Consider the following 24,689-nt stretch of genomic DNA (forward strand, 5'->3'; position numbering starts at 1 on the left):
GAGAAATTTCTATTACCAAGAAGCTTCCAAATACATTAATACTGACTTTACTTTCTTGACTGTTAGTCATTTGTACTTATATTTAAATAGCCTTCAGATACTGAAAATGAATCATTCAATACATAAAAACCTAGAGGGAATTTGTCCTTAAAAAATAAAAACCTCCAACAAACCATATTTGGAGTTTCATGTAATTTAGATATTTTAGATAAAAAAAAAAAAAAGGAAATAATGTCCCAGTTTTGAGTGGCAAAATTTATTTTATTTTATATTATTTTTGTGGTAAAATTTTAAAAAGTATGCATGTCATTCCTTAATAAAAAGTTAACATTAAAAAAGCAAGAAGTCATGCTTAAGATTTATTAAAGTAAGCTAGTCACCTGTCTGAAATATATTGATTAGTGGATAATTAGAGTTCATAAGCTCCCTAAAAGCTTATTCATGAAAAATATATTGAAATGTTCTGGTTCTGGTGAATGAGAAGTATATAAAAAAAAGTGGAACTTTTTCCTGCTTGATTTAGATTGCAAAATTAAACTTTAAATTTATTTTCTAAAACCATAGCCTCAAAGCACCCAAGATATATATTAGGTATGTAACTATATCATACAGGCAGTACCTTTTGAAGTTGAAGGGAGAACATTCTCTAAGGAGAATGACCAGAATAATGGGAAAGGGGGAAAGGGGGAAGAGACTATTTTATGTCATGTATGTACCAGAGGATTCCGATATTATCTCATAAGGAGGTTTGTTCTTCCAATCCACCACTATATATTAACCACTATCTTTGTGATCTACCGTTACTGATCAGATTCAAATCCCTTAGGGAAACAAAGATGGCAAAAAGATTAAGAGGCACCACCCTAGGATTTGTATTTAGTTCATTTTCTTAAAAATGCAAGTAATTAAGAGAAAAACTAAATATTTATTTTGGATGGAGAAAGAATGCTCAATTATAAAGTAAAGATGGAAAAAGAACAGAAATCAACAATGATGTATAATCATCTGCACAGACTGCAGCAGTATCTCAAAGTGTGAAATATCAGAATTGCCTGCGATATCAGTTAAAACGAAGTCTGCCCATATTAGATCTACTGAATCTGAACTCTAAAAATAGAGCAACAAACCTATTTTTTTTTTTAATAAAAGAGAGAGTGACAGAGAGAGAGAGAGAGAATTTTTTAATATTTATTTTTTAGTTTTTTTTGGCGGGCACAACATCTTTGTTTGTATGTGGTGCTGAGGATCGAACCCGGGCCACAAGCATGCCAGGCGAGCGCGCTACCACTTGAGCCACATCCCCAGCCCCACAAACCTATTTTTTAAAAAACAACAAATAAAGTTATAGGGCTTAGAATAAGAAAGAGACAGAGATAGAATTATTTATAGTACTATTTCCTTTATAACAGGAAGAAGAACTGCACCTAAAAATAGACTTGACTTTACATTTTTTTTTTAAATTTTTGTTTTAGTTGTCAATGGGCCTTTACTTTATTTGTTTATATGTACTGCTGAGACTTGAACCCAGTGCCTCACATATGATAGGCAAACACACTACCACTGAGCTATAATCCCAGCCCAATTTCACATTATTGATAGCAGCCTGTAATATTAAACTGAATCAAAATTGAAACTTTAAAAAATATTTTGTGAAATAAAGTTACCTACTAGGTTCAAAATAGAATAACATCCTTTCATTCAATAAGCCAATAATAAAGATATATTCTGATTATGCATTCTGATTAAGAATAGCTTGGTACTAAGAAATTTATTTTAGCCTGGCCTGTTATTTCTGATCCAATCACAATTTATCCCTAATTTAAAAGTTAAGATCTACTCCTGAGTTTAAACAAATGTCTCTGAGCTACAATGAATAATAAATTTGTTTGACTTTTTAAATCATAAGGCAAAGAAAAGAAATGCTTTTTTGTTTGGTATCAGGGATTAAACCCAGTGGCACGTAACCACTGAGCCATATCCCTAGTCCTTTTAAATTTTAAGACAGGGTCACTAGGTTGCTTATGGCCTGTCTAAGTTGCTGAAGCTGGCTTCCAACCTACAATCTTCCTGCCTTAGCCTCCCTAGCTCCTGGGATTAAGGAGTGACTGGCAAGAAATACTTCTTATAAATAAGTATTCACCACTTTAAAAATCAATTTCGGAATAAAATAATTTTAAGAAAAAAATTTTTAGTTTTATAAAAATCGGGGCATGAACAACAGCAAATGTAAAGGTGGAAACTATTTTTTTTCTTTTGAGAATTAAAATAACAATCCAATATATCACCATCAATCAGAGTTTCAGATTTTTGATGAACAAACTAGAATGTATAGGACTCTATAACTCTGGGATATCCTAATTCTACCAATGAGGAAAATGAAAATTAACTATATGAATAATAAAATCTAATTTTGCCTAAGAATTTTTAAGGAACACCACATAGGAAGAACACTAGAAATACAAACTACTAGTAGAGCAAATATTTTTATTGGAACTTCATAAAAATATTTTTATTTTTATTGGGACTTCTTTTCTAATTGAAAATGTCTTTCTTTGTCATCCAGCAGGGTCCTGAAACTTCTTGGCTGGAATTCAGATATCCAAAGTTTTGGTTACCTACAGCATCTACTCTTTATATAGTAGCTTACAAGCATCAAAGGCCACCCTCACCTGATGCTTGGCCGGATCTATGCCCTCCAAAAATGTCTTCATGTCCTCCTGCTTGTCCTGTGAAAGGAAAAAGAAGAACTCACGGAACTTATTCCAAAAATGAAAATCACATTTGGCCATGAAGACCTTGTGACTGGTATTTCAGGTGCTGGGCTTTGTTTACCTCAGGATCTTCAACTGAAAAAATGCTCTATGAGACTATAATCTCATGAGCAGAGTATGATTTTTTTAGGGTAAGATAATGTGATTTTCTTCCAATTAAACTTCATTATAAACCATCTTAAATAAAACAGTAATTCTGTTGAATTCTTTGCACTCATGCCTTTGTTTCAAAAGGCAATTAAAGACACAAAAGCAAGAGTGTCATTTAAAAATAACCAAGGAAAATAAAGAAATCAAAAGATTTGTAAATATCAAAAATTGGGGGAAAATAGTAAGAAAAATGCTGTAATTTCATTAGATAAGCAGCGACCCCCCCCCAAATAAATGTACTTAGTGCTTGCCTTTAAACAACTGAACAAGAACCTTCAAAGAATTTGAGATGAAATATCTGTATTTTCTCTAAATCTCAACTCCTGACAGAAACTACCTAATGATGTGACATACACAACTGAGGAAATGGTAGCATGCTTTTCAGTCATTGAATGGAATCAGTAAAGCCTTTAAATTAAGAAATGTGGCCTATCTTCAACAGATGAATGGATAAAGAAAATGTGGCATATATACACAATGGAATATTATTTAACCTTAAAGAAGAATGAAATTATGTCATTTGTTGGTAAATGGATGGAGCTGGAGAATATCATGCTAAGCGAAATAAGCCAATCCCAAAAAACAAAGGGCCAAATATTTTCTTTGATATGCAGATATTAACTCATGATATGGTGGGGAGCCCTAGAGAGGAATAGAGTAACTTTAGATTAGGTAGAGGGGAGTGAAGGGAGAGGAGGGCATATGAGGGTAAGAAGGATAGTAGAATCAATCAAGTATTATTACCCGGTGTACATACAATATGATTACATGACTGGTAGGATTGTATATCATGTACAACCAGAAGAATGAGAAATTATACTCCATTTATGTATGATGTATCATAGTGCATTCTACTGTCATGTATAACTAATCAGAACAAATTTTAAAAATTTTAAAAAAGAAATGTGGCCTAGCGAAGGCTTTACCTCCAAATGACTCCAATCTCCTTACCTGAGTCATATGTTTATGGGGCTATATGCTACAGATTCAGTAAGAAAGTATTTTAAAACAATTACATAATTTGAAGATACTGACTCTCAAGGCAAAAATCTATTTTTCTACTTTGAAACCTGGCTATATTGCCACTTTCTAGAAGTAGATCGAAACTGTTTTTGAAACAGTTTGAGATTTACAGTGGTATTATTTGATACTTACATTAACCTATATATATTTATTAATCTTAGTCTTCTAGATTTCCATTTTTTAGTTGTCAATGGACCTTTACTTTATTTATTTATATGCAGTGCTGAGAATCAAACCCAGTGCTTCACACATGCTTGGCAAGCACTCTACCAGTGAGCCACAACCCCAGCCCCTAGATTTTCCATTTTAAAAGTGATATTGAATGAATGAACTATAACTACACACAATAATATGAATGAATCTCACAAATATAATATTAAGCAAGAGAAGCCACGCATTGGGGGGTGATGGGTAATGACTGAAAGGGGGAAAAGATGAGGCTTCAATTTACAAATAAATTTTGCTAAATGGATGAGGAATAGATTATTTTTTATATTGTTCTAGCTATTCCCAAGGACATAAAAACAACATTAAAATACACATCATCTAAGTTTGTAACCTCAGAAAATAATTTTCTGTGTTTATGAAGGAAAAAAACATGGAAATAATTTATATCTTAAAATTTTATTAGTCTTGAACAAATATTCTCTTTACAAATAAAGCTAACATTCATAATTAGTATAAACAACTTTAATTCCTGTTTTTAAAGGGTTTAATGATCAGAGATTTGAGGGGCAATTTGTTTTACGTTATGGGATATATGCTATTAAATTAAAAGTTTTTTTTGTGCTGGGGATTGAACTCAAGGCTCCACACATGCTAAATATATACTGTACCACTGAGGTAGACATACAGTTCTATTATTAATTTTAGAACATAAAATGTTATAAATATAAAGTTGTAACATTGTTTTATCAACTATTTTATCAAACATATTGTTCAAAAATCAAAGGAATAAATGTGTATTTATCTCTTTGACTTCTTTTTCCTGAAAGACATGTTTACCCTAGGGGATATATACTACAGATTTAGTAAGAAAGTATTCTAAGATCATTACATGATTAGAAGACACTGACTCTCAAGGCTTACTTCCTTTTCCTTTCCCTGCACATATTATTTTCAATGAATAGCAAGTCCCATTCAAACAAATAATAAGCACACAGTATCACAATGGAACCTATCAAGAATTCCCTACAAATACAGAAACTGAATAAAATTTTAGTTAAATATCCCCTATGCTATCTAAGAAGTTAAAGAGAATATGCACTCTTTAAATAAATAACTGAACAAAATGATAGTTGAAAGAGTTAAAAAAAGTTTTAATTGAATAATGACAAAGATTAAGTTGAGAGATTATATTTGTAACTAACTAAAATTCAATGTCAAACAAAATCTTCCCACTTCTTCAACAATATTTAAGTAGGATAAAACAATGAGAGAAAAAACACTTAGGATGGAAAAGATAATGGCAATATTACAATGCCAGATTATTCTTTATTGAAGTAGACTTAGTAAATTAATTGTGTGGTTTGGAGATCAATATCTTTCATGTATTAAAATAATCTGTAGACTATTTTAGAATGAACTAAATCTGCTACCTGTTCATTTTAAGTATTCCCCCAAAATGAAGTGTTCGAAATAATTGATGATGCATCCAGTATATACAAAAAGTTTTAAGAGAATAATTTATATAACATTTATCACTAATGATTCATAAATTAAAAATTCATTTTCTTCAAGGATTTCAATTGCACTTAATGTATCCTTGGGCTAAGAAAACATTCCAGACCATTTACCCTATCTCTACACAGGGAGTTGAGTTAATATATTCTTTAGAAATCATAAAAGGACAGGGAATAAAAGCAGCCAAGTGATTTGCCCAGTGACAATGAAAACAGCCAAAGTAAGAATAGAAATTTTATACCCCTCAGCACTAGAAAAAGGCACTTTCTCTCTTCTAGATGCTAAATTACTAATATTTACATGACCTTGGTAAAAGAGTAGAGAAGATAGTATTAAATTTCATTTTACACATGAGAACAGTGAGGCAAGTATTTGATTATAGACTATTAGTTTGATGGCAACGATGAAAATTTAGGGGCCTCTTCTAATGTACAGTGGCATTAACACTTTCTGAACAACTAAATGTAGCCTTTGTCATTCATAAAGCTTCTATTTAGGTACAGTTACAGAAGACCTTCCATAGATATTTCTTTCTTTTCAGTAGATGTACTTTTACATAGCATTTTAGGCCTAAAACACTAAATTGGCTCACAGAATCTCTATATGAACGTAATTAGAATGTATTTGTCTTTTCTAATATGTATGTTAGTTGTTTTCTATAAGAAATATTTTTTTATTTTGAGTTCAGAAGCTACTTATTATATCATAGTATACCTCTTCTAGAAATGGAAGACAGGTCAAAGAGCTAGGAACAAGAAAGGAACAATTAACCAATTTACATATTATTCTTTCTCATTCCATTTGAGCTTTGTTAGCAAATTCATGTGAAGTAAATTCTAACAAATGACAAACATTTCTTCCATTTAACAAATATATGAAAGTTTTAATACTGAAATTAACATGCCATGAAGAAAAAGACCATATTATCCTCACAAATGGTTTGGAAAATACAAATACCAAATCAAAAAGAATTCTAATATGTTAGCCAATATAGTGTTGTCACCTAAATAGTAAGTGATTTTGGGAACTTTGACTTGATTCAGTTCTCTTTCATTAATAAGAATCAGGACTATAACAATAGAATGGCTAGGCATAGAAACCTAGAAAATACTGACTTCAAAGCAGAACAAAATTAAAGAAAGCAAGAGAGTAATACTATTTATAATCCAAATTATACTGTTAATCAGTTATTATTAAACAAGTTTTCCACCTAGAACTTCCGAGAATCATGAAGGAGAGTTAGAGGACTATAGAAAAGGAAGTCAAGCCATATGTGCTTTAGCTGAAGTAACCTATAAAGAAGAAAACAGTAAGAAATATTTAAGTTCTGTTTTCTTCTCTAAAGACCAGAAGTTGAGGAAAACAGCCTGGAATAATATAGGATGCTAGAACAGTGGCTCAGAGACTCTGAGGGTTGGTCAACTTCAGTTTGAAAAAGGTTGCTTATTGGTTGTTTCTGGTCAAATAGCTCAGATAAAATTTTATAAAGACAGTAATACTATGAAAAATACCTTTCAGAGCAACAAGATAAAGTGATTTCCAAAGGCTTTAATTTTTTTTTAAAGAATCTGTGTACTATAGAATGCTAACATGTTTCAATGAATTTTTTCTTATAATGAGTCTCTACCATTTTATGCCTCAAATCACAACAAATACTAAAAATAAACCAAACCTAATAAAGAGATGCTATGCAAAGAAAATGCATAAAGGATGCATTTTTTGATTAGGTCTTTTTCTTTCCTTTAAATCAATATAAGAATGATTCCCACTACAGCAGTAGTAACAAGAGATTTACAAAACAAGGATCTTCAAGAATGTATGGGGTAAACACTATACTTAAAGAGTAGTTGAAATGATTCTACATGGTGAAGAGTAGAATTCATGTGCATAGCTTTTTCAAAAAAAGTTCAAAAAAACTCTACACTTAATGACAACTTCTTATTTAATATTTTTATATTCAAAAAGAACATGCAAAGTGACCTATTTAAGAATACTAAACTGGTCCAAAAGTTTTAAATAATGGGTTATAATTCAAAATTATGCACTTATTAATAAGACAAGCAAGCCAAAATACAACACATATTCTCTAAGTGTATAGATATTCAATTTTCTTCTGATTAGAAAATATCTATAAATATTTTTACTTTAAAATATTTTTAAATCAGAAAAAATGAAGTTTCAAATAACTGTCTTATAAATACAACTAAAACATGCACATATTTTAAAGATATACTGAAAATATTCAAGTATGCCATCAGTTCTGGCTGTGAATTTTGTAAAAGCAATAAATAAGAAAATTTCAAGACTTTTTAAAAAAGTTTTTATTTGTTAATAGACCTTTGTTTTTCATATTTTTATTTATATGTGGTACTGAGAATTGAACCTAGTGCCTCACACATGCCAGGCAAGCAGTTTACCACTTGAGCCCAGCCCTCAAGACTTTTGTTAAAACTAAGTTCTAAATGATGATACCCATTACACATTTAGAATAAAGTCTGAAAACTTCTCAGTTTCATCTCAGGAAATAAAACTAAAAAACAAAATTATTGCATTAAAATATTTTTAATATTTAAATTAAAAATATAAATTAATATAATTATAATTAATATGTTAATGCATTCTGGTGAAGAATATCTAAAAGAATAGGAAACAATTATTTATTTGTTCATTTATTTTTACAGTTTGGGGCACCAAACCCAAAGCCTTATGCATGCTAGACAGGTAACTCTACCACTGAGATAAACCTCAGCCACAAATACTTCCTGTTTTTGATTAGGTCTTTTTCTTTCCTCTGGCATTCAGTAAAGCTTGAAATTATAAAACTTATAGGTTTTATTAAAAAAAACCTATAAGTTTGAAATTATAAAAATTATAGGTTTTAAATATCAAAATGATACTTTCTCATACTAAAGAATAATTTCTCATTTTTATTAATAGGAAAAGCTTAATATTAAAACTGAGATATAACTTCACAGATAGCAAAAGAATGGAATACGGGATATTTTTTTAATTTTTTTTTTAGTTGTAGTTGGTACAATATCTTTATTTATTTATTTATTTTTATGTGGTGCTGAGGATCGAACCCAGTACCTCACACATGCAAGGCAAGTGCTCTACCACTGAGCTATAGTCCAAGCCCCATTTTTTAAAAGCCAAACTCAATTATAAAATAATTTAAAAAAAGAAAAAGGAAAAAGGTATGCACATGAATTTATTCAATCTAACAGCATACATAAATAGTGAAAAACAAAGAGCAAGTCAAAAGTTCGATAATTAAGTGAATGATTATGGTTCATCAACCTGATGGAGTATTATGCAATACTCATAAATACAGAGACTATATCAATATGGAAAAGACTGATAGAACACAATAGAAAAAATAGAAAATAACTTTATTACTGTATAATTACATGTAAATATGAATACAAAAATAGATTGTAAAATAGAAAAATAAACAATTGTTAAAACGTAATACTATTTTTCTTAATATTTAAGATATGTATTTATCTGAGCCCCATTTTATTTTTTTTAATATTTTTTAGTTGTAGATGAACACAATACCTTTATTTAATTTATTTATTTTTATATGGTGCTAAGGATCAAACCCAGTGCCTTACATGTGTGAGGCACTGGGTTTGATCCTTAGCTCCACCGCTGAGCTACAATCCCAGCCCAAAGACCCTTTTGTTAACCCTGTATTTTGAATATAAACAAATATGGTAAATTCAAGTAGTTGTATCTATTCATTTAATACAATTTTCCTAAGAAGCCAAATCATAAACACTAATTTCCTAAAGATTAAAAGACTATGAAAATAAAATATTTAAAAATATTTCATAGCATATTTTAAATTCAGAGTAAGTAAAGTTTTGCTGTGCATTAAAGCACATTTAACAGTTCTTCTTTTTCCTATTTAATATTTTTGGAGCTCTGAATAAACAGGTTAAGATAATGACTTTGTTAGAAAAAAGTAAAAGATAAAAGGATAAAAGCAGTAAACTTTGGCTATAGTATCTAAACTTTATGCTCTATGTTATCTATTTCAAGTGATGAAATACTTTAATTCCTCATTTTTATAAGTGACCCAAAGCAACTCTACTAAAGGATAGAAAGAAGGCAGAAGATTCAGATCTACTCTTCTATAATTCTCATTCTAAAAAGTACACCTCTCAGAAATTTTACTGATAGTACAGATCCTGATTAACAAGAATGACTGACACTCTTATCATTGTAATACATAGTATTTGTAAAAATTATAATAGCATAATCACATTATACATTTATTTTAGTCAATTATTTTCCAACAATATTCTCAGGTATCTACGTTTGTTATAGGAAATGATTCAAAAAACATTTGCAGTATTTGTTTTAATAACTAAAACTACTAAAGTTAATTCTCTATTATATAGCTATGTATGTCTCATGCAGTTTTTGGTGGGAGAGCTTTTTGGGGGGTACTAGGGATTAAAGCCAGGGGCACTCAACCACTGAGCCACATCCCCAGACCCTTTTTTGTATTTTATTTGGAGACAGGGTCTCAACTGGTTTGCTTAGGGCCTTGCTAAGTTGCTGAGGCTGACTTTGAACTCAAGATCCTCCTGCCTCAGCATCCTAAACTGGGATTACAGATGTACACAGTTTCATTCAGTTTTTTTAAGAAATATATAAGAATTCTGGAAGAAAATTCTTAAAAAACTTTCACAAAATAAGTCAAACCACACATTCAGTAAGAAACATGAACCTTTTAAGCATTACAATTATTAATTGTATTATTTATAATTTTCCATGGTTCTAAGGATTATTACATGTATGAACCTTCCATCTAATATGAAAGTTTTAAACGGTAAACAAAAAATACTAGGACAGTGAAACAGAATGTTTTAATAATGCTGTTAGGAGGATGGTTAACAATAAAAATCTTTGTTTTTAAATGTCAAATCAGATAAACAAAAGAAATCAAACTGATTTGACATATTATTCTACTTTGTGAACATATCACTGAATTTAAGATTTATCTAATAAAGGGCAGTTTAAAAAGTACAGAAACATCAAGTTGGGAGTAGCATATAAAAAGGAACTATAGTTTTACCTAAGAAACAGTATGCCCTATTAAACACTTTTAAATGTGTTTTTAAATATATTTAATACATGCAAGAACCACAAGTAACCATTTTTTACAGTTATTTTATATAAAGTATACAAACTATTGATATTTACTAGTGTTTTGTAAACATTAAACATAAATATTAAGATTCATAAAAAAATATTTGAAATAAAAAATATCTTACTAAATCAGCTCCTGCTTGAAGTAAAACATCTGCAACGTCTGTATGTCCATTTTCACAAGCATAAGTCAGGGCTGTGTCTCCTGTTGCTGTCGTAGCATGCACATTAGCACCTAGAAAATAAAAATAATGCATTTATTTTGTGAACTACACAATTATATTAGTTCACTTTTACAATCTGGTAAAACTGTCGAATTCGAAAACAGTATCAGAATGCATTGTAAGTAGCCTTGTTTTCTTTTAAAAATGCTTCATAAAAATGCTTTAGCCACACAGAAAAGAACTAAATCAAATACTTTTAGAACTTAGAAATTTGCCTATACACTCATCCCTAATAAGATATATCTTAAAGGCTAGGGATATATCTGAGTGATAAGAGTGTGCTTATATACGTGAGGCCCTGGGTTCAATTCCCAGCACCACAAATTAAAAAAAGAAATATGACATACTCTGAGAAATAAAAGAGTTGCAAAAATAAAGAAACCATTTTTGGAAATCATAGTGGCAGTATTGATTTGTATTCTAAGATGATTCTATGGATATCATAGTAAAATAAGTAATAGTAAATAAGTAGTAAAAAAAACCCAAATTTTTGGCATACTTAAGAGAAAACAGTGCCAGTCATGAAAATGCACCCCTGTAATCCTGCCAGCCAGGGAGGCTGAGGCAGGAGGATTTTAAGTTCACATCAAGCCTAGCAACCTAGCAAGACCCTATCTCAAAATAAAATATAAAATTAAAAAGGGATGGGGATATGGCTCAGTTTCTTTCTTTTTTTTTTTTTTTTTTTTTTTCCTTCCTTTCTTTTGGTACCAGGGATTGAATTCAGAGGCACTTAACCACTGAACCACATCCCCAGCTCTTTTCTTTTTACTTTTTGGGTGCTGGAGATTGAATTCAGAGGCACTCAACCATTGAGCCACATCCCTAGTCCTATTTTGTATTTTATTTAGAGACAGGGTCTCACTGAGTTGCACAGTGCATCAATGTTACTGAGCCTGGCTTCTGCCTCAGCCTCCACAGCTGGCTGCCAGATGGAATATGGCTCAGTGACAGCATTTATCTAGCATGCTTGAGGCCCTGGGTTTAACACCAAGTACCACAAAAACAAAACAACAACAACAACAAAAACATAAAGAGAAAATACAGATATAATTGTTAAGGTTAAATAAAAACCCTGAGATTCTGAACTGGAAGTTTCCATAGAAAATATTTATTTATTTATTTATTCAGTATGATGATGGAACTCAGAGGCACTCGAGTATCACTGAGCCATATTCCTAGTCCTTTTATTTATTTTTTTATCTTGAGACAGGGTCTCAATAAGTTGCTTAGAGTCTCACTAAAATTGCTGAGGCTGGTCTCAAACTTGTAATCCTGCCTCAGCCTCACTCCTGAGTCCTTGGTATTACAGGCATGTAATACCATGCCTGGCTCACAATGTATTTTCTTTTTTTTTTTTTTTTTTTTTGTCTGTTCTGCAACTTTATTGGATCATCTGGACACAAAATCATTACAGCAGCGTGATATGTCTATACGGGAATGTCGATAGCAAATAGTTGTGTAACATCATACAATTTCAAAGTTCTAGAATCACGATACGGGATTCCATAATAGATTACCCTACATGCTAAAGTGACCGTTTCCATCAAAAGGAACAGTTAAAACGTCATGGGGAGCCATCATCTCAGTGTATTTTCTATCTATAAGAAAAATACATATTTCCTATCCCTGACCAATTGAAAAGGCCTAGGGACAATGATAAACCAAGCAGAAGCAGCATTTCAAGCTTTGATTATGGTCTCTATATACAGAGCAGGAACTGTACAAGATGAGCCTGGAACGCCTGGCCACATCAGAAAGCAAAGAAACTATCAAGAGACTCTAGTGAGGTTATAAAAAAAAGATTTAGGGGCCAACCTTACTGACAAATGATATTCAAATTGTCCTTTTTTTTTTTTTTTGCATCAAAAAAGAATGATGATTGTGGTGAAGTAAAAGCCAATATATACGTTTAAATCTAAAAGTTCAAAATGATGTTCAAATCAAAAACAAAAAACAAAACCACTTCAATGGCTACCTTTGATGAATGCTAGGGTACCATCTCATTATTTTGAAAACTAAAAAGGAAAAAACAAATTAAACATTTATCCTGCCATTCTTATATGATCTGTACTTAAGGGCAACTAAACAATTGATATGGGGAAGTTTCTCTTTATAGACAGACATAGTCCAGCTGATAAACAAGAAAGGAATAATAGAATTTAGAATATCACCACTTTGCAACCCTAATGTATTAAGAAATCTAAGCAATGGTGATCACGGCTAATAATATCGCAAAAAGAGAGACAACTGACATTTATTCCCTCCTGAAAAAAGTACATAAATGCCACCTATGAAATCCTCCCTTAAAAAAAAAAAAATTAAACCTCAATATAAACAGATGTCTAAATCTAGCTATTAATTCATGAAAGGAATAGAAAAACAAATACATAAAATCATGGAGATATAATCAGCAAAATCCACACGTTGGGAAACCTAAAGGATAAATATACTATTTCTTCAAACAAAATATTACAAGAAAAAAAAATGAAGGGGAGCCTACTTTATAGTGTCTGTATGAATCGTTTTTTTGTGGTGCTGGGGATCAAACCCAGGGCCTCACTTATGCTAGGCAAATACACTACCACTAAGCTACATCCCAGCCTGTGTGAATCTTATTTGATACCTGATTAAATTCATCATTAAACACAAACATACACATTTATAAAACTATCAAAGAAATATGAAATGTGCTGAGATATCTGCTAAGAAATACTAAAAATTTTAGGTAGAAAATGGTACTATGGCTATGTTTTAAAATTATCTTTTACAGAAGCATACTGATTATTTACTGATAATTTAACAAAAATAAATTTTAAAATATATTCAAATTTTTAAAAGTAAAGTGTTTATTTTTAAATAAAAATGATTTCATAAAAACAAATGGGGGTGCTGGGCATTGTGGCACACGCCTGTAAGTAATTCCAGCAACTCGGAGGCTAAGGCAGGAGAATCCCAAATTCAAGGGCAGTCTCAGTAACACAGCAAGACCCTGCCACAAAAAAATAAAAAGGTTGAGGGGAATGGTTTGGGAGACTGGGGATGTAACTCAGTAGTACAGCACTTGCCTAGAATGTACAAGGTATTGAGTTCAATTCCCAGTACCACAAAAAAAAAAATAAATAAATAAGTTAATTAATTTGACATAGAACACCCCTGTTTTCAATCCCCAGTACAATAAATTATATAGAAGGTATAGAGATAAAATAAGATTGGTCATGAATTAAAATTAAACATTTGCCCACTTAAAACTGGGTGATGGGTTCTTAAGAGTTCATTATACTATATTTGAAAAATACTATAATGAAGGGGCTGGGGTTGTGGCTCAATGGTAGAACCCTCACCTAGGACATCCAAGGCCCTAGGTTCAATCCTCGGCACCACATAAAAATGAATAAATAGGACTGGGGTTGTGGCTCAGCGGTAGCATGCTCACCTAGCATGTGTGAGGTCCTGGGTTTGATTCTCAGCACCACATAAAAAATAAATAAATAAAATAAAGGTATTGTGTCCAACTTAAATATTAAAAAATATTTTTAAAATGAATAAAATAAAGGTATTATGTGCAACTATGACTAAAAAATAAATATTAAAAAAATACTATAATGAAAAAGTTTAAAGTTATTTTTTTTAATTATATAAGCAATGCATTAAAAACCTACTGGATTTTTCTTTAGTGCTACACTATAAGAACTTCATGTAAATAAATCACACTATGTGTGATTCTTCTTACAAGATCTTCATGTAAATGAATCACAATAGGAGAAAAAAATTTTAGCTGGCGATCATATAAAAAAGTGATTCTAACTCCTGAGATAATTCTGGCAACTACATACTTCCAATCAGAAAAAGAAGCTAAATATGAGAATCAATGGTGATAGAGTAGGAAACAATAATTGTCTAGAGTTCTAAATTTAAATATTGGCTCTATCACTATTAGCCTGGTTACCTTAGAGTAGTTGTGTGACATAACTGTGCACCAGTTTCCTGATCTACAAGAATATGTTTAATATGTCTTTCTACACAGGGACTGGGAACAATTTAGAGAGATAACATAAAAGCTGAGCAGAATGCCTGGTGTTCAATTATTTCTTTTTGTTGTTGTTGCTGCAGTACTAAGCATTGAACCCAGGCATGTTATGTATGAACTACACCCCTAACCTTTTCCTAAACTTTTAACTTTTGAGATGAGATATCACTAACTTCCTCAAGCTGTCCTCAAATTCATAATCTTCCTGCCTTAGTCTTTCAACTTGCTGGGATTACAGGTATATGTCACCAAACACAACTGCAATGATTTCTTAAAAAACATTTATTCCTTCTTTTAGAAACAGTATGACTTTAGCTTAAGTGAGGAATGTGGAAAGAATACAGAAAGGTAACCATTGGTAGAGAAAGACTCTTGAATGGAACACAGACACAGAAAATGATGGAGGAATAATGACTAAATAACACATGTACAAATTAGAGTGAATAATAATACAAGTATCTGTGTCAGGAAAAAGGTCGGTTTTATGGTTGGTTTGTCCAAACTGTAAATCATCCAAACCATTAACAATCTGATTTTAAATATTACTTAAATAATTGAAAGGAAATTTTGAAACTGGGCTATATTTAAAATAATGGTAACAACAAAAGTTTAAAAAGTAAATGGTAAAAATGGGAGTTCATAATCTGCTTGAATCAAATGTATGAAATATGATGTCAAGAGCTTTGTAATGTTTTGAACAACTAATAAAAAAAAAAAAAAATCAATCAGATTTCTGAGCCCCCCCCAAAAAAATAAATAAAATATTCCAAAAACAAAAATAAATAAATAAAAAATAAAAAGTAAATGGAGTTTTGCTAAACATTTTACTTTTCTTTACAGATGCATTTCTCTACATAGCAAGTTTTGAACAATATATCAAACATGGCTAAAATGAAAAATTCTGAATTATTTCCAAAAGACATAAAAGCTTACATCTATCTGGATTAATTTTTTTCTGGCATATCCTACAAAACTGTCTTTGTGGTGAGAACATTTTGAAATACATAACTGCATTATTGTTAACTATAGTTACTATTTATGTAATAGGTCACTAAAAATTATTCCTCCTAACTTATTTCCTTTGACCAAGGTCTGTCTCCCTTTTCCCGTCCACCTTTTAATCCTCCAAATCCCTCCCCCCAGACTCTGGTAATTACTATTTACTCTCGCTTTCTGTGAGTTCTACTGTTTTATAGACTACATATAAGTGAATCATTATTTACATATGTCTTTTTTTGGCACAAAGTATTTTTAAAATCACATACCAGCAGCCAGCAAATATTTAACCAATTCCAGGTGTCCCTCCTGAGAAGCCTCCATCAGAGGTGTGGAGCAGCCAAGTTCTATATCTGCCCCTGCCTTAATGAGGAAATCTGCAACTTCAGAAAATCCTCCACAGCAAGCCAAGGTAAGAGCAGTTTCTTGGGTTTCTTCTGTCTGAGCATTTATATTTGCTCCTAGGAAAACATAAAAATAGATAGGACTAAATGCAAGAGAATTACAATAAAAATATTAGTCTTAGTTGCAATAATCAACTTTATGAACTCTGTCTTCTCTGCTTTGGTGGTTCTTTCCAGAATGCTGAGAATTTATGTTATCATCAATGGAAAAAAAAACAAACAAACAATATTCTAGTCATAGTAACCTTCACTGACACTGACATAAAACATATGAAGAAAACTCTTTTTTAGGAAAGAAGGGGAGGGTACTAGGGATTTAAACCAGGAGCGTTTCACCACTGAGCTATACATCCCAACCCCCTTTTCATTTTGAGAAAGTCTCAATAAATTGCTTAGGGTCTCACTAAGTTGCTCTGGCTGGCCCTGAAATTCTAATTCCCCTATTTCAGCCTCTCAAAGTCACTGGGATTACAGGCATGTGGCACCATGCCCAGTTTTTTGTTTCTGTTTTGTTTTTTTTTAAAGATCCAGTCTTCCTTTGTTTCCCAGGCTGGTCTCAAACTCAGGGGTTTTCAAGCAATCCTCTCACTTCAACCTCTCCAGTAGCCAGGACCATAGGAATGTACCATCATGCCCAATTTAAAATTCTTTCTAAAGCAATACAACTGCTTTACCTTGTGCTAAGAGTAGTGCCACCATCTCTTCATGTCCTTCCCGAGCAGCTTCCATCAAGGGAGTGTATCCTTCATCATTAACTTCTTCAAGATTTGCTCCCCTTTCAATAAGTAGAGCTGCCAATTCAACATGTCCTCCACAGGCAGCTAGCGTCAATGGAGACTCGAATGAATCTGCAGGCATGTTCACTTGAGCACCACTGTCCAAAAGCAAACGTGCCACCTCTACATGTCCATCCTGTAGATTTTCAGGATAAAGCAAGGAGAGAATTTTTTTTTAAAGAGAGAGAGAGAGAGAGAGAATGAATTTTTAATATTTATTTTTTTTTTAGTTTTCGGCGTACACAACATCTTTGTATGTGGTGCTGAGGATCAAACCCCGGCCGCATGCATGCCAGGCAAGCGCGCTACCGCTTGAGCCACATCCCCAGCCCGAGAATTTTTTTTGTTTCGAGATTTTTTTAAGTTGGAGAAGAGAAGCAACAGATTGAAGACAGAAAGGAAGATTAGAAGAATTAGCTTAGGCAGCATACCATCTGAGACTTATGAAAAGTCCACTAATATTATTTTAAAGCAATATTAAATTATTTTTCCTTAATTTTGAGTCAGAATTTATTTTAAAGATTGAGTCAAAAAAATTTTTAAAAAGAAATCAGACTTGGGGTCATACAATCACAATTCTAGATAATTTTAACTTCCACATTCTTTTAAGTTCAAAAAACTATTAAATCCATAGTTAATAGAACCTCAATATAACTACTATTTATACAACTGCCAGGTCAAATATTGCTGACCCTCAAACTTACAGGGTGTCCTGTTCACTTGTGGTAACTATATTAGATCTATTTTATAAACAAAAGCTTGGCAAAAAAAAAATAACACAATAAACTCTGTAAAATATTATGTCACTATGATAATAAGCCACTGTGGATTGATTCTATCTCATATTTTCCTTATCACAATAGCTTGTTGCAATGAGGCAAAGAATTTCACAAAGACATAAAACTAAAAATATTATTTGTAAATAATTTTAGCATAAATCTATCTGCATAGATAGTAAAACATTCTCAAGGAAGGTATACATTCTGTCCCTTTATCATCATAAATATCCTTCTTTAACACATTTCAAATTCTATTTCTTTTTTTGTTATTGTTGTTTAGGGTTTGGGTACCAGGGATTGAACTCAGGGGCACTTGACCACTGAGCCACATCCACAGCCCTATTTTGTATTTCATTTAGGTCTCACTGTACTGCTTAGCGCCGCCTCACTTTTGCTGAGGTTGGCTTTGAACTCATGATCTTCCTGCCTTAGCCTCCCCAGCTGGTGGGATTATAGGCATGTGCCACCGAGCCTGGCTTCAAATTCTATTTCTTTCTTTCTTTTTAATTTTTCTTTCTCTTTTCCCCCCGACCTTTGGTGCTGGGGACTGAACCCAGGGCCTGTGCATACTAATCTTGCACTTTTTCAATGAGCTACCCCCTTTAGTCCTGGGTTTTAAACTCTTGACTTTAAAATTTATGTAGGCCTTAATGCGTCTTGTGAGACAATAAAGTCAGATGCTATGTTGTTCTATATTTTAAAAATAATCAAAATATTACTAATAAAAAGCACATGCTGAGTACAAAAATAAGATTTTACAAGGCTGGGCAGATCTTTTATTATAGAACTAGTTAAAGAACACTTAATTAGGGCTGGGGCTTTAGTTCAGTGGCAGAGCACTTGCCTAGCATATGTGAGGCACTGGGTTCCATCCTCAGCATCACATACAAACAGATAAAATAAAGGCATTCTGTTCATCTACAAGTACAAAAAAAAATTTTTTTAAAGAAACCTTAATTAAATGATGAATTTCAGTATCCATCAAGTGTTTCATTATGTATTAATTAAATGACCAGCCCAACTAAAACTACTTTTAATGCAATGCCAAACACGGATGGTTTTACATTAAAATTTTAGTTTTACTAATACTTTAAATGAATGTAAAATAAAGCACATTTAGTTATCTGGTATTTGAAACACATTTTGAATTCAAAATGAAATAAGGATTTATAAGTGCCTACACATTGGAGAATTGCTGTGGTACCTAGACGCTGAAGCTTTTCAACAAGTTGTTTTACTTGAACTTACTAGAATTTTTGAAGACTATAGATTCTGCTCACATATCTTAAGTTCATATATTGAGAAACTGTACTAGCTACTCTCTGTAATTAATGAACAATATTATTTCTGCCAAGAAAAGAATTAAAAATTAATATAAAAAAAGAACAATTCAATCTTAGAGGCCTAATAGCATGAAAAGTTTGTTTTGGAAATGAGTAATAATGAGTGTAATACATTCCACTATTGTCATGTTTGTAAAAAAATTTTTAAAAATCAGTTAATTTTGGAACTGAGGTTGTCGCTCAGTAGTAGAGTGCTTGCCTAGCTTATGTGAAACTCTGGATTTTATGTTTAGTATGCATAAAAATAAATAAATAAAATAAAGGTGTTGTGTTCATCTACAACTAAAAAAGATTAATAAAAAGTTATTCTTTTTTAAATTCTAAGACTTTGATCTTAGCCATGAAAAAGTAGCTGGAATTGGACTCACTGTCCCAATTTTAAAAGCTGGGGGAAGTCGGGTGTTGTGGCACATACCTACAACCCCAGAGACTTGGGAAGCTAAGGCAGCAGGAAATAACAAGTTCAGGACCATTCTCAACAACTTAATGAGACCCTATCTCAAAATAAAAGCAATTTTTAAAGAATCGGGGTAGTAGCTCAGTGGTAAAACACCCCTGGGTTCAATCCCCAGTACCACAAAAAAGGAGAGAGAAACAGTAGTATGCTTATGTGCATATATGCATGTGTGTGCAAGCATGTGCACAGGTGTTTATAGCAACTGTTCAGAGAAATTGGATAGCAATCAACCAAGGGCTATGAAAGAAAGGAGGACATGAAATAAAGCCTACATTCTCATTCCAGCTTTTTCCCAGTGTATATTCCACACTGGTCAAAGGAAATAAAGCCTAAACAGTGAAAATTTGGCTGGGAAAAAGGAATAAATATCAGAATAAAAGGAAACTAAGATAGTCAGGACTTGGAGAATGGAGGCAGGGTATAGAGAAAAAGAAAACAGAGAACTCCCAAAAATTTATATAAAATTTTCTTACATAGGCTTAATTCTCTTCATAGGCTTAAGTACTAGAGTAACTTGCCCAGCATATGAAAGGTCCCTGATTCAATACATAGCACCATATACATACACACAACACACACACACACACACACACACAAGTTCTTCAGATACTTGGGCAAGTCCTGAGTTGAGCTGGCCAAGGATGAGACTTCAGGATGCGTAGCAGAAAATAGCTACTGAAAACCTAGAGACATTGGGGTTCAGGCTCAAGTCAAAATGGAGCCACTGTGGTAAATACCCCAGACTTTCAGTTGAGATGATAGGTAATTCCCAAGAACTAGTCATTATACTGTAGAAGTAAGGTAAAATCAAGCCTCATCAGGATCAAAATGATCCACTGACAATATAACTGGCTGCCAGGATAAATTTTACTAGTATTAAAGGGAGGACAGTATAATCCAGAGCTTCTAAAAGCAATCACCCACAGTGTATGGCTTACAATAAAAAAATTTACTAGATAAAGTAAGAGACCAGAAAAAAGTAACTTATAATCAAGACACCAAATAACCAATAAAAGCAATCCCAGGAATCAAATATAGGAGTTAACAGAAAAAGATCCTAAAACTATTAATGATATGTTAAAATAAATAAATAAATGGAGAAAAGGGATGAAAAAATAAATTTTGACATAGAATATAAAACACCATATCAATAATTACATAAATGTAAATGGACTATTTTAAATAACCAATTAAAAAACAGAACTTGACAAAGTGGATTACAAATCATGATTCAAATATATGCTACCTATAAGGCACTCACACTTCAAAATTATGACACAGGCAGGTTGAAAGAAAAGAATAAAACATTTATAGGTAAGCATTATCAAAGGAGAACAGTAGAAGTTATATAAATATTTAAAAAGAGTCTCTAGAGTAAAGAAAATTACCAGAAACAGAGAGAGACTTTCTATAATAATAAAAAGGTCCAAGCCCACAAGTATAGCTGAAGATTTCAGTATCTCAAAATTATGAGAACAATCAGATGGGAAATCAGAAAGGATAAAGTAGTAATTACCATCAAACAACAGATCTAACTGGCAAAGTATACTCTGCCCAACAAGTGCCCACACTTTTCAAGTGCCCACAAAGGGTATATAACCACCTCTAGGTCAGGAAACAAACCTTAACCTTTGAAGAACTGAAATCAAATATGTTGTCTTTCTTTGTACAAAGTAATAACAATGGAATCAAACTAGAAATCATTAACAGAAAGCTATCAGGAAAATCTTCAAACATTTGGAAACTAATCAAAATAATCCATGAGTCAAAGAGGAAGTCAAGTGAAATTTTTAAAAGATAATTGAATGAAAACAAAAAATCATATCAAACTTTGTAGGACACAGCTTAAACACTGCTGAGAAGCAAATTTACAACAGTTAAGCATCAGATTAGAAAAGGAAGTAACTCAAATCAATAATCGAAGGTCCCATCTCAAGAGATGAAAAAGGAATAACAAAATAAACTCAAAGAAAGCAGAGGAAATAATAGAATGGAATTAAATAAAATAGACTATAGAAAAATAAAGAAAAATTATAAAACCCAAAGTTGATTCTCTGGAAAAAAAATCAACAAAGTTGATAAACCTTTAATTAGACTGTCAAAGAAAAAAATGAGAAGAGTCAAAATTACTAAACCAGGAATAAAAGAAGGAACATTAATACAGAAATAAAAGGGATCATAAAAAAATACTATGAACACTATGCCAAAAAATTGCATAACCTAGATGAAATGGACAAATTCCTAAAAACACAAACTAGCAAACTCAAGAAACACAAACTCACAAACACAAACTCAAGAAAAAATACAAAATCTGAATAGACCAATGAAAAGAGAATTAATAGTCAAAATCATCCCATCTAGAGATTTTACTTCTAGACATATACCCAACAGAAACAGTTACTATTATCAATCAAAAGACATACAAGAATATTCATAGCAGCTTTTGATCTGGAAATGACACAAATGTCCATCATAGTAGACTAAAAGAAAAAAATGGTATATTTATACAATGGAATACTAAACAGAAATGAAAAACAAATTACTATAAAATGGAACAAAATGAAAGAAGTCAGACACAAAAGAATACTTATTGTATCATATCATTTATATGAGGTTCAAAAACGGGAAAACTACTTTATGATGACAGAAGATACAACAGTGTTTATTGTTAAAGAGGGGCATAAGTGAGTTTTCTGGAGTGCTATATCGTATTCTGATTGTTATAAGGGTATATGAATATATAAAATTTCAAGCCATTAATTTGAGATTTGGCAGTCAGTTTACTGTATGTAAGTCATACCTAACTTAAACACATTATAGTTTATTCATAATTTCTAAGAGTTTGAGAAAGTCGTTTCTAAAAGTAGATTCCTGGTTTACTCTGCAATCAAGAGAATCATTAAAGCAAATATATTAAATTTTCCAATTGTTAATCAGTTATACAGATTATTAGTTCATATTTTTCCCCACAATGAATACCTTGAAATCTGAATACCTTGAAATCTCATATATATTTGGTAGAACAGGATACAAGGACTCTATTTGGAAATACAGCAATACAGATGTGTCTTAAGAACTTTTCAGATTAAAAAAAAATAACAAAATTTCTGAAGAGCTGTGTAAATATGCCTGCAAATTCTTTGTCACACCACCTCATCAAGAGATGAACTTTATGCCCATCTCCCCCACTTGGAACTGTGCTGCCCCACGGTAGAAATGGTGCTGTCTCAGTTTTTTGCCTCTTGAAATGCAATCCTCAGGATCCAGCTTTCAGTAAAGAAGCCCAAAAAAGTCACATGGAGAGAGCAACTAAGGTGAGAGAAATCTCAGCGTTTCCGCTAACCTCATCAAGGTGCCAGACATATGAGTTATATCATCTTAGAAATTCCACTCAGTCACTATCTGATGGCAGCTACATGAGAAACTCTCTCCTATTAAAAGAGATCAAGAGAACTACTCAATTAACCCAGAAATATGGAAGATTATTAAGTGCCTATTGTATTAAGACATTATATTTTGAGTGATTTGTCACAGCAGCAGTCAACAAAATAAGAATTAACAAAGGTAATGAAAAGTTTACTTAATCATATCTCAAATTTTGTACTTCGAGAGTCATTTTCTCACTAGTAAAGCTGCCTTTGAATTTCTTAGAATGCTTTGAATGTCTTTGATATACTTTTTATAGATACACATGTGTATGATATCTATGTACTTAGAGAAGAAAAATGGTTTCTGGATTGGCAGAATTAAACATGATTATTCTCTTTGACAAAATATTTGGATTAAAAATTTATCCAACAGAAGCAATGTCTTTAAGGTTATACAGACTATCCAGAGTACACACTCTTAAAATATAGGAGGATATTTTGAGACCAGTCCTCTTTATAAGGTTTTAATATCAAGCTATAAAAACATTAGAAATATGTCTACTATCTCCAAAATTAGTTTTATCACTATCTCTAAAGCCAAATACATTACTTTAGGATTACATGTTACAGTCCTATTCCCAAAACACAGATATTCAAGCATTCACTGTGTTTAATTGAGAATTAGATAAGAAATTATATAAACCAAACACTAATTAATAATTTTCAGACATTTAAATACATGTCTTCTTATTAAATTTTAAGCGGGTACAATTAAAATTACCATGCAAGCCTCCATTAAGGCAGTGTGCATCTCATCTGTTTTGTGCTCTTGATCTGCACCAGCTTCAAGTAGAAAGCGAACCATATCCAAATGGCCTTTAAAAAAAAATTTTAAGAATTGATTATCAATTGAATATGTAAGTATTAAAATAAAGCATCTTTTTCTTTCAGATGTCTACATACAATTCATGACAATTTATTTTGAATTCAATAAATAATGACAATTCTACAAAGCAAAACTCAAAAACAATAAGCAGGCTCTCATCAAGGTTCTATTATCTAGATTTTAAAGACTAAATTGGTCCAAATTCTAGTTAAGTAATACAATAATGATTATTTCTTAATTTAATCTCTATAAAATTACTTATCAAATCAAAACAATGCAATCAAATAGAAAACCAGGTAAAGTATCTCTGGATCACATTTTCTAAAAAAAAAAAAAAAAAACAGCTATAAAATAACCATAAACTCACTGTGGCAATAAGCAGGCAAAGAAAAATCCCTTTAAAATAATTCCAATCTTCTTGAAACATTTAATATATAAAAAACCTTAGTAGTGAGTAAGAAAAAGACAAACACTCCAATAGAAAAATAGGTGAAGTATATGAAATGGTAATTTAAAAAACAAATACAAATGAATATTAAAAATGATGAAAAAGATATTAAACCTTCCTATTAAAGAAATAAACACTAAAATGAGACACCACTCTTTAACTATCAATATGGCAAATATTAAAAAGAA

General features: G+C 31.7%; 1 protein-coding gene across 4 annotated transcripts in view; it reads right to left on the reverse strand.

Annotated features, from left to right (window-relative positions):
* Ankhd1 (ankyrin repeat and KH domain containing 1) overlaps positions 1-24,689 on the reverse strand; it is a 138,295-nt gene that overhangs the window by 56,115 nt on the left and 57,491 nt on the right. For 2 of the 4 annotated variants that reach the window (XM_076856860.1, XM_076856861.1), the window contains exons 7-10: positions 23,949-24,043; positions 17,119-17,356; positions 16,310-16,501; positions 10,916-11,025 (exon numbers count right to left, since the gene is read on the reverse strand). In XM_076856860.1, the coding sequence (XP_076712975.1) occupies positions 10,916-11,025; positions 16,310-16,501; positions 17,119-17,356; positions 23,949-24,043 (635 nt within the window). Of the gene's footprint in view, positions 1-2,467; positions 2,727-10,915; positions 11,026-16,309; positions 16,502-17,118; positions 17,357-23,948; positions 24,044-24,689 lie in introns of those variants that run through there. The other 2 variants (XM_076856858.1, XM_076856862.1) reach the window with 2 other exon arrangements.

This window comes from Callospermophilus lateralis, chromosome 5, assembly GCF_048772815.1.
Source record: "Callospermophilus lateralis isolate mCalLat2 chromosome 5, mCalLat2.hap1, whole genome shotgun sequence".
NCBI classification, from domain to species: Eukaryota; Metazoa; Chordata; class Mammalia; order Rodentia; family Sciuridae; genus Callospermophilus; species Callospermophilus lateralis.